This window comes from Raphanus sativus, chromosome 3 (assembly GCF_000801105.2).
Source record: "Raphanus sativus cultivar WK10039 chromosome 3, ASM80110v3, whole genome shotgun sequence".
Taxonomy (NCBI): Eukaryota; Viridiplantae; Streptophyta; class Magnoliopsida; order Brassicales; family Brassicaceae; genus Raphanus; species Raphanus sativus.
This window is the reverse complement of record NC_079513.1, coordinates 24,053,198-24,064,578: the sequence shown is the minus strand read 5'-3', so window position 1 is coordinate 24,064,578 and position 11,381 is coordinate 24,053,198. Positions and strand designations below refer to the sequence as shown.

General features: G+C 34.9%; 1 protein-coding gene across 2 annotated transcripts; it reads left to right on the top strand.

The window, feature by feature from the left end:
• Positions 1-3,827: 3,827 nt before the first annotated feature.
• Positions 3,828-7,380, top strand: LOC108846516 (guanine nucleotide-binding protein subunit gamma 3). 2 transcript variants are annotated; one of them, XM_057004798.1, is made up of 6 exons: positions 3,828-3,951; positions 4,074-4,372; positions 6,132-6,184; positions 6,285-6,329; positions 6,430-6,474; positions 6,902-7,380. In XM_057004798.1, exons 2-6 carry the CDS (start codon positions 4,193-4,195, stop codon positions 7,278-7,280), a joined length of 702 nt encoding a protein of 233 aa, XP_056860778.1. In that variant the 5' UTR covers positions 3,828-3,951; positions 4,074-4,192; the 3' UTR covers positions 7,281-7,380. The 2 variants fall into 2 exon arrangements, with proteins under 2 accessions (XP_056860778.1, XP_018475249.1); XM_018619747.2 differs by lacking the exon at positions 3,828-3,951 and having other exon boundaries at positions 3,975-4,372.
• Positions 7,381-11,381: the final 4,001 nt, after the last annotated feature.

Sequence of the window (11,381 nt, the reverse complement as noted above, 5' to 3'; positions counted from 1 at the left end):
TTTGTCTTCTTCTCCTTTGACTATGTAGCCTTGTGGTTGCTCAATATAGACTTTCTTCCTCAAGGTCTCCATTTAGGAATGCTGATTTGACATCCATTTGATGTATCCTCCAACTCTTTTGGGCCGCCAATGAAAATGATTAATCTAACCGTTTCTAAGCGAGCAACTGGAGCAAATACCCTCATCATAGTCGATCCGGCTCTTTGACTATAGCCTTTTTGCCACCAATCTTGCTTTGTACCTTTCAATTTCTCCTTTAGAATTCTTCTTTGCCTTGTACACCCACTTCACACCTATTGCTTTATGCCCATTTGGAAGTGAAGCTAGCTCCCATGTATCATTCTTTTGTATGGACTTGATTTCTTCATCCATTGCACTCTTCTCCATGACTTCTTTTCTTGAGCTTCTTCAAAGTTCATAGGCTCGCAATCCGCAAATAGACAAAATAGAGTGAGATTGTCTTGATTTTCGGTTACCTCGTAGATGTCTTGTAGACTTCTGAAACGTGGAATCCTTTCACTTGAGCTTTCATCTCTTTGAGAACTTGGTGTTGGTGAAGTTGGCGGTGTAGCTGGATCTTCTCTTGGTTGCTCCAAATTATCTTCTTCAAAAGATGGAAAGAAGTTGTAGTCTTCATTATTTGATCTCCAATCCCATTCTCCTTCTTCATCAAAGATGACATTCCGGCTGATGATTGTCTTTTTTGTTTCAGGATTGTAAAGCTTGTAGCCTTTGGAGTTAGCGTCATATCCAATGAAGACATACTTCTCACTTTTATCATCTAGTTTGCTCCGCTTTTCATCTGGAATATGAGCGTGAGCAATGCTTCCAAAGACTCTTAGGTGTGAAACACCGGGCTTCCTTCCGCTCCAAGCTTCTTGCGGTGTCTTTCCTAAAACACTCTTTGTTGGCGATCGGTTTGATATATAAACCGCACACGCCACTGCTTCTGCCCACAACTCCTTTGGTAGCTTCTTACTCTTGAGCATGCTTCTTGCCATCTCAAGTATTGTCCTATTCTTCCTTTCTGCTACTCCATTTTGTTGAGGGGTTCTCGGCACCGTCAACTGTCTTCGGATGCCATTATCTTCACAATACTTCAGAAACTCCTTGGACATGAATTCTCCTCCTCGATCAGATCTCATGGACTTGATCTTAAGACCACTTTCCTTCTCAACATGGGCTTTAAACTTTTTGAAATTTTCAAACACTTCTGATTTTTGTTTCAAAAAGTAAACCCATGTTTTTCTTGAAAAGTCATCAATAAAGAGAAGGAAGTAGTTACTCTTACCAAGTGAACTTGGTTTGATCGGCCCACATACATCTGTATGTATGAGTTCTAGTGGCTTTCTTGCTCTTGTCTCTGACTCCTTTGGAAAACTCATCTTGAATTGCTTTCCAAGTAGGCACCCTTCACACACTTGATTTGGATGGTTGATGCAAGGTAATCCTTTCACCATCTCTTTCTTGCAAAGTAACTCTAAGCCTCCAAAGTTGAGATGCCCAAATCGAAGATGCCAAAGCCAAGATTCCTCCTTGTAGCACATCTTGAGACATCGTGCAATGTCATTTTGAATGTTTAGGACAAACATTCTATTGCTTGACATTGGCACCTTTGTGATGAGATTATTTGCTTTATCTCTTAAAGAAAGGCTATTATCCTTCAGTCGAATGTCATAACCTTTCTCTAAGAGTTGTCCTAGGCTCAAGATGTTGGTCTTCATGCTTGGAATGTAGTAAACATTGGAAATGAACTGATGATCTCCATTCTTCAAGCGGATGAGAATATTTCCTTTACCTTTCACTTCCATCTTTGATTCATCTCCTAAAGCCACATCAGTTTTCACCGATTCATCGAGCTCCACAAACATGCTTCTATTCCCACACATATGGTTGCTTGCACCACTATCAAGGTACCACTTGTGAACCTCATTTGGTTCTTCCTTCTTGTAAGCCATCAATAGCATATCTTCTTCTTTACTCCTTTCTTCAACATAGTTGGACTTCTCTTCAACTCTATTGTTGTTTGGAGTTTTGCATTCAGAAGCATAATGTCCAAACCTTCCGCAACTATAGCATTTGATGCTTGATTTATCGTACCTTGATTTTGGATTTCCTCTTCCACGACCTCTTGATGAATTCTCTCCTCTTTGGTTGAAGTTTTCTTCATATGGTCTCCAACCTCGTCCATTGACACCACGACCTCGTCCTCGGAAATGACCACCACCACGTCTCAGATGAATTCGGCCAGCTTCTCCCTTTTGATCAATTTTCATTTTGAGAACTTGCTCCACAATATCTTCTTTCTTCTTCTTCTTTTCTTCATAAGCTTGTAGTGATCCAAGAAGTTGCTCCATCGTCATAGTCTCCAAGTCTTTTGTCTCTTCAATCACGGTAACAATGTGCTCGAATTTCGTATCCAACGATCTAAGAACTTTCTCCATGATTCTCACCTCATCTAACTTCTCACCATTTCTCTTTAGGTTATTAGTAACCGTCAAGACTCTTGAGAAGTAATCTGAGATGAGTTCTCCTTCCTTCATTTGTAATGCTTCAAATTCTCCTCTTAGAGTTTGAAGTCGTACCTTCTTAACTTGTTCCGCTCCCTTGTAAGAAGTCTGAAGCTTTTCCCATGCTTCTTTGGACGTTTTTGCACCAGCAACCTTCTCAAATGTATCTTCATCTAATCCTTGATAGATTAGACAGAGAGCCTTCTTGTCTCTCTTCCTTGAATCTCTCAAACCATCCTTTTGAGTTTGAGATAGACCACCATCATTCTCCGGTTCATTGAACCCTTTCTCAACTATCTCCCACACATCATGTGCTCCTAAGATAGCCATCATCCTAAGACTCCAATTGTCATAGTTGCTCTTAGTGAGCAATGGAACTTGGAGGGGAACACCATTGTTTGCCATCTTCAAAAGGAACTTGTAGCTCTGATACCACTTTGTTGGAATGAAAACCTTTGTTAAGATGGAGAAAGTGTTTAGAGTGTTTGAAGAGAAAGAAACTTTGTGAAGAAGAAAGCTTTTATAAGCTTAAAAGATGATTTCTTATTGCTTATGAGTTTTCTTACAAACTTTGATTCTTTCTTGATGATACAAAATGAGAGGAGAGTGGAGGTATTTATAGCCTCCAACATACAAAATATCTCATATATTTTAATTTAAATCTAGAAATTTCTAACATAATATCTTGATTATTTTATCCTAATTATCTAGATAATTCTATAAGAATATCTAGATTTTTATTCTAAGGAGGTGGAAGATTATTCTAGATATTGGGCTAAGTTTGGGCTAAGCATGATTAGTGAATTATTAGCCCAATAATACTTGATCCAAATCAAGTTTACTTCTCAACAATCTGATTATTAACACCGATCTAAATGCGTTTGTTGTTTGATCATCTTCCGTTGGTCTGTTTTAGATAATAACGCAATATACATCCAATCTGCTTCGTTACATGTTTAACAACACAAGAAGTCACGTCTCGGACATAAATAGATAATAATGTACTGAATTGATCAACAAATACTGGAATCGCCATGAATGCAGTCGAGTATCGCAATGACTCCGACGGTGAGAGCCCACCTGTACTTGGAGTTTAAATCCCGAGTTATGTAAGCCAAGTCGTAGCCAGCTAATCCCAAGGGTGGGTGTCTACTGCAATGATTGATCATCTGAAAAAGTCTCCGCAACTGGGCCAACTCTCAAACCCAGCCGGCCCAATAACAACACATTTGCTTCAATACGAAGGTCCATGATTAACTTTTACATGGCTTTGAGCAGAAAAACCCCACATTGTACTACTTTTAAAACTTTCTTCATGCAGAGTTTTGAGTTTATATTCAGGACGAGATCATTTTCACGTTTCGTCCACCGAATTAATGGTTTAAAATAATAAAAGCTCAAAATTCAAAGAGACAAAGAGCCTTAAAAGGGGCAGAGGAAGGTAAGTAAACTATCCATGATAGCTATCATAATTACTGCTTCTGCCACCCACATCCCTCCTCTTTCTTCGCTATAGAGAGAGACTCTCACTACCCTCTTTCTTTGCATTGTTTTTCTCACTAGCCGCTTCTTGTTCCTCTTTTTTTCCTTCTTTCTCGATCGTCACTGCATGTTTTGTTCTTGACTCGAACCGTTCCTCTCTGGAGTTTTTACACTACCAGAGAAGATAAACTCCGGGGACAATGTCTGCTCCTTCATGCAGTGTCGGAGGAGAAGTAGGTGGTGAAACATGTTCGGCTCTTGCTAACTCTTCCTTACCTCCGCCTTGTCCGAAGTCTCCGCCGGAATATCCAGATTTGTACGGGAAACGTAGAGAGGCGGCGAGAGTTCAGATGCTAGAGAGAGAGATTGGTTTTCTCGAGGTATGTTAATAAATATATTTTGTTACTTATTATTTATTTTTAAAAGAGTACTATCTTTTCTTTAATCTGCCACATTGTGATTACTCAGAGGAAAGTGTCCGAATATTTTGAATTTCATGATTCATTTGTTTTATTAGTCCTAAACTAAAACAAGTTGTATGTACTGTACTAGCTTCTGATTATAAAGTTAATTAGTCACTAGTGCTCCTTTATTAAAAAAACTTGCGTGAATAATCTTGTAACTTTGAAGAGGGCTATTAATATTTTAATTACTACTATTTGTTTGTGTGTGTGTGAGAGAGAGAAAAGAGGTTATTGATTTGCTTAAACTTGGTCCCTCTACTATATCCAGGTTGGTTTGGACTGTGGACTATTGTGTTGTGTTTGACAGCAAACTATAGAAAACAAGACATTTTATTTATTTATTTTTCTCTTTGATGCTATCAACTTGATTTGTCATCAGACACATTTATATCAAATAAATTTCAAACAAGTACTCCTACGTATGCAAAGACCTTACCCATATAAAATAATTGCATGCTTTCATTGATAATAACTTGAAATATTGATAAAATTATTTTATTAGAACTTTTGTTCGTTGGGGATTCCTATGCTTTTCATGTAACCCCTAGTCTAGCCTCATTTGTTTTCAAATTAATAAAAAAACTCAACCATAATTTTTAAATTAATTAAACTCCGTCCTTAAGCTTGGAAATTAAATATTTGCTATAATATAAACAGTGCCGTGCCTCCATAGGATAAAAGGAAACATTAGCTTCGGGCATCAATTTTTTTTAAGATCAAGGACATCATTTGTTATTAACCAAAGCATAATAAGAAAAAACAACAGCATACTATACTTATAAAACAAAGAACTGCGATAATTAGAAATTAAAAACATGGTTTCCTGAATAACAAAAATAGACAATTCTTAACTATCAAAGAACTAGAGTAATCAGATTGGTTGTCATTTATAGTTTTGAATGCACTTTTAACATATTTTCAAAATGTAAAGTTGATAAAATTTTATTTTTGTTTGATCGTTGCATAAAAGGCACTGAGTAATTTAATTACTTTATCTAAAATAGTTTATAAAATTTAATGTTAAAAACTTAATTAATATTTGTTTTAAAATAAAAATAAAAAATTTATATAATTATTATTTTGTTTATTAGTTTATTTTTTATATATTTCTCTTCTCTAATGATTTGTATTATTATTTTGTTGAATTTTTTGTGATTGGCTTCGGGCAAGCATAAACGGATAAACGTTTGCACGGTTCTGAATATAAATACAAAAACGTTTGATTTCTGTAGTGTGAAGTGATGGATGAGACGCCCATTTACTCTGATGTTTGCATCACTGAGGCATATGTGTTCGTTCGTGCATGTGTACTATGAAAGTGAGTGCTTAGCTTAGTTAAAGTATTAAAAGTACAGTATAAAGAAAAAGAAAGGACAGAAAGGGCGAAGCGTTAGTAAAGCAAATTAGAGGAAAAGCTAAATAAATCTTCAAAACTATATTGAATTTGGTTGGCTTCCTTTGCAGCTTTAGTGTAATTTTTGCTTTTCCATATCAATCAATTTGTGAAAGTTTTTGTCTTTTTGCTATTTGTGTTAGTAAATGGAAGGACCATTTCTTGTTCGTTTTTCTTCATATTGCTTCACTAACCTCCCCCTAAATTTTACTCTGTATAATGTGGTTTTTCATATACTTGAGAAATAAAATCATTCTTAAAACTGAATGTTGTCATGCGCAGGGGGAAATTAAATTCATCCAAGGCGTACAACCGGCTTCTAGATGCTGCAAAGAGTAAGATGATCTCTCTCTATTCAGTGTAGTTTATTTGGTAAAGATAAATATGTTTATGTAATCTCATCTATGTTGTATATGTTTTTTTTTATTGTGGCAGGGTCTCTGATTTTGTCGTTGCAAATTCTGACCCATTGATCCCTGCGTAAGAATATGTCTATTTAACTCAACGGCTTCAACATTTCTCGTACCCTTCCTGCACTTACAATTCCGTTTTTTCTTTCTTTCTTCCTTCATGCGTACAGACAACAAAAGAGTCAAAGACACGGTCGGTTCTGGAAGTGGCTATGGTAAGAACTTACCACCCTTTTCATTCTAATTTATATTCACTTCCTCGCCACCAATGTATGATAATTTTAAGGGCCGTCCATTAGAGCATGCAACTGGTGCATTCTCACATGTTCTTAAATTCATATATATTTATATTTTAAAGAATTTTGTTTATATTTTTTATATATAAGTGTATATAAAGCGGAACCCTGCATTTTAAGAAATCACTTACAATATCAAATGCATATTTGATATTCATTTTGACATCGTCCTAGTAATTGTTCTAATATATATTAATTTTAGGTTATGCTTGATCTTAGATGGATAAAGTGAAATATATATATTTTTTCATTTTTAGATGAGAGTGACATCTCAACAAGATGATACTAATCAGTGTTTCAACTGAAAAAAAAAACAAGATGATACTAATCAACTAACTCGTTGCAGTTGCGGTATTCCGTGCTTGAGCCTAGCGAGTTTCTGCTGTTGCTGCCGATCCGAGTGTTCCTGCCATCTGAAGAAGCCCAAGTGCTGCATTGGTTCCAAATGCTGTGGCGGATCATGCAGCTCAAATAGCTGCTGTTGCTCGAGCTGTTCATGCTTCCGATGTTGTTGCCGTTCTTGTCCGGACTTATCTTGCTGCATGCCCACCTGTTTCCGCAGTTGCACTCGACCATCGTGTCTGAATAAGAAGAAGAGCTCTTGTTGCCGCTGCAGCTGCAAGATCAGATTGTCATCTTGTTTTAGATGTCCCAAGTTACGACTTCGTTGTTGTTTTTGCAATTGTAAAAATCTATGCTCTAATCCTTGTTGTTTAGCTTTCTAAACACTATTATAGTTATAGCTATTTCCTCTATAGTCATATTCTTGTTCACTTCTTTATCTTCTTACTAATTGTAATAAGCCTGTGGATATTTTCTTTTTGATTTTCTTGTAACTGATGATTTCTATTAAGATCATTTCGAAGGGTTCACTCTATTTTAGAGTGGAAAATAGAGTGATAAACAAAAAAAAAACAACTTAGAGCATCTCCAAAGGTTAACTCTATTTTTTACTCTAAAATAGAATGATTCTATAATAGAGATTAAGTTTGCTCCAATAGTACTCTATTTTAGAGTAGAAAATAGATTAATAAATAAAAAAAACAATTCGGAACATTTTTTACTTTAAACTCTATTTTAGAACGAAAACTAGAGTTGGGTTGGAAATCCTCTTACTCTATATTTGGAGTAAACCTATTTTTACTCTATTATAGAGTAGAAAACATAGTACCATTGAAACATTTTTACTCTAAACTCTATTTTAGAGTGAAAAATAGAATGATGTTGAAGATGCCCTAAGAAAACCTCTACCATGAAAATTGGCATTTATAGAAAATGATAGTTACAATTAAAGTTGCACGCTCATATAGCTACGAGTTATTACATAATTATATTATCTGTTTTATTTCAACTAATCGTGATATAATTATTTAGAATAATATGTTTCACCGTAATTTTGTTTTACATTTTAAAATCACATGCACAAGTTGTTAACATAAGATAATTTTAACAGAAGTTTCAGAAGAAAAAACATAAGATAATAGTAAACACTACCCCACCTCCAGTCCAAATTCAATCTCTAAATACTAAACCTTAAAATTTGAATTCTAAACCTAATCCCAAATGTAAAATATAATATATAGAGTTGAATATTGATTAAGTGTGATAATTAAATGTTTTATTCCTTGTATCTAAAATAGTATAGTATTATAACTATAAACGTAATTCTTAAATACTAAAAACTACTCCAACCCTCTCCCTAAATATTAAATCTTAAATTTCAATCTCTAAACCCAAACCCAAACCCAAATCCAATGTAAAATATGATTTATATTTATAATATTTTAAATAAAACAAAATGTGAAAATAGTATATAAATTTTGTACTATTAAACTATACTCCCTCTGTTTCATTATAAGTGTCGTTTTAGACTTGTGCACACGGATTAAGAAATCATTTAATTTTGCATATTTTCAATATAAAAACATCATTACCGATACAATTCAACCAATAGAAAAATAGAATGGAGAATAAAGTTAATAAATTTTGCATTGAAACTCTAAAACGACACTTATTTTGCAACGAAAAAAATTCTCTAAAACGACACTTAATATGAAACGGAGGGAGTACTATCTAAAATGGAAAGAATAATATACTTGTGAATTAAATACATTTGTGTGGTTGAAATAGAGATGACTTCAAACTTAAGATATACACATAATTTAATTTGTTTTATTTTGTAGGTTTTTCCGATTACAAACGAAGGTAATATGACATCTAAACTATCTAAACTGAAGTACACTTTGTATTTAGCCCTAAGTTTTCCTCAATAATTACCAAAGAATGCCACTAGCTTTAAACACAGCCGTTTTATAACTTTACTAATCATGAAATTAAACCTAAACTTAATATGGTTTGTTTGCGTTGTCTTCCGTGTTTGCTTAATTCCCTTTTCAAAAGTAACGTCTGTCACGAAGCTTCTGTTCCATCCATCACGATTGCTTAGAAGATTAGCCACATGAGATTGAAAGGTGACTATCTGAAGGATTGCTTCACGGCTTTGACGATTGTTAATTACTGTTATCAACTTTCTTCTTCTCTCTGAGATTTTTTGTTTTTTTTATTCTGTTAACATGTGTTGAGCCTGTCTATTTCTCCAGCACGTAAAGTAACACTGAAGGTTCTTCTCAATTTAATTTGCTTCTCCTTTTCAATGTTAAAACCTTTTTGTTTTTGTACAGTTTTTTTTTGCAGAATCTTTGGTGATTAGTTGGCAATATAGGATAAAGATGGTCATCATACATATTCTTGTGTTATTTGAAGATTGTATCTTTTGTCCTTATTGTTTTTTCTAGATTTTCTTCATCAATCACGTCTTCCTTTGTGATGTACATCCATTGGGATGAAAGATAATTAATAATTGGGGTTGTTCTGATTTTTTGTCAAATAGAGAAACTTTTTGATCTAATGTCTTCAAGTCGTTTCCAGTATCAGCATGAGAAAAAAATATTTGTTTTAGAGGGTAGAGCTTTGAAGAGATTGTAGCATTACTCAGAAAGGATGGTTACATATAACCAGGTTTATGGTTATTTGCACCTACACATATCATATTAACTACATGTACTTCTTGCTGAATGGCTATAGTGGGGAAGATTAGATTTTTCTAATCTGTGTTTATAGTGCTTTTCCAGATTTCGGCAGAGTTCACACATAAGAATGGGTTTGGTTATTTGTTATTTATGGCTTAATTTTTTTCTTATGCAGTGTTTGTTACGAATGTCTTCAACTATTATACTGGTCTTTTCCAGTAATCTTAACGATCATTACCCTTATTGAACGCTCTGACCTTAATAGACCACAAATTTGTAATTTATAAGAGTTTAGCTTCTACTCAGTGTCTTTCTTTTGCTCATGTTTGTGAATTTTGCAGAAAAATGCATCTCAAGTCAATCCTTAATATATGTAATAGTGTGCAGTTTATCAATTGTATTTTCATCATATATTTATTACCTCTTCAGTGGATCTAAAAAAAATTATTTTCTTATAGTTATTGCCGGTGGACTTGATTCAAAGATTGTTTTGTTAGGCTTCTCAAAAGGCCATTCACAAGAAAATATAGACTTTGGTACCTAACCGCTTACTTTGTTTTTGTACCCATAAGTATGTATTAAAACTGGTTTCACAAGTCAGCTATGTAACATTTCAGGCTCTCATACACAAAAATCAAGTCAATGCCTAAACAATATGTTTGTCCACTCTACAATTATTTTCGAAAATCAACATGGTTTATAAGGTAGACAAGATATGTGATGTTGCTAGAGTTGATATAGACATTGTGTTTTGTAAATATATTAATATGCAAATCATATTACATGGTGAAACATCTACGATATAGAACACTTATGAAAAGCAAATATAAAATTATAAAAAATAAAAATTAATACCCGTCCGCACACTCTAGTATTATATAAAATGCAAGCGTGATATAATGAAAAGGTAGGGTTTTTGTTCATTGAGTGAATTGTAATTTTATTGAATGTCATACAATGCAATTTCCCATTAAAGAATGTCTTCAACGTAAGTGTTAACTTAATTTCGGATCCATTGGTACATATCTTGGTAGCTCAAAAGGACACTATACACTTCACTTTCACACTTGCAAGTCAAACTAAGCCGGTTAAGCCCCGACCAACAAAAAACTAAATCGGCAAAGCCAGCCATTACATCATATTACGGTTTGGTTCGTACCATTCTGAGATCAATCAGACTCGAATACCAAACTATGAGCAAATTTTAGCGACATTTGTAGCCCGTAGGACACAACTATATACAAAATTGACGAAACATCTATAACAGATAATCCGACATGACATTCATTGCTTTTTCCAATGGTTTTCCAGAGAGATCGTAACGAAGAAGGATGAAGCTGTGTCAAGCTCACCTTATGTTTTGTATGCTTCCGACAATCCCGGAACCAAGATCTCGTCCGTTCAGTTGAATGGCGAAAACTACAACGAATGGTCGTCAGAGATGGTGAATGCTCTGCAAGCCAAACGCAAGTTGGGGTTCATTAAAGGAACTCTGAAGAAGCCGGATGAAAACAGTCCCGATCTGGACAACTGGCTGACGGTTAACTCCATGATAGTGGGATGGATCCGAGCTTCCATCGAACCGAAGGTGCGCTCAACCGTGACATACATCACAGACGCGTGTCAGTTATGGGAGGATCTGAAACAGAGGTTCTCCGTCGGGAATACAGTACGTGTGCATCAGATTAAAGCTCAGCTAGCTTCATGTCGTCAGGATGGTCAGTCTATTCTGGATTACTTTGGGAAGCTCTCGACGTTGTGGGAAGAGTTGCAGGTTTATCAACATGTTCATGCTTG

Coding starts and splice junctions, on each gene's coding strand:
- LOC108846516 (XM_057004798.1), top strand. CDS start 4,193: ATGTCTGCTCCTTCATGCAGTGTCGGAGGAGAAGTAGGTGGTGAAACA. Junction 6,185..6,284: donor GCTTCTAGATGCTGCAAAGA/GTAAGATGATCT, acceptor TTATTGTGGCAG/GGTCTCTGATTTTGTCGTTG. Junction 6,475..6,901: donor CGGTTCTGGAAGTGGCTATG/GTAAGAACTTAC, acceptor AACTCGTTGCAG/TTGCGGTATTCCGTGCTTGA.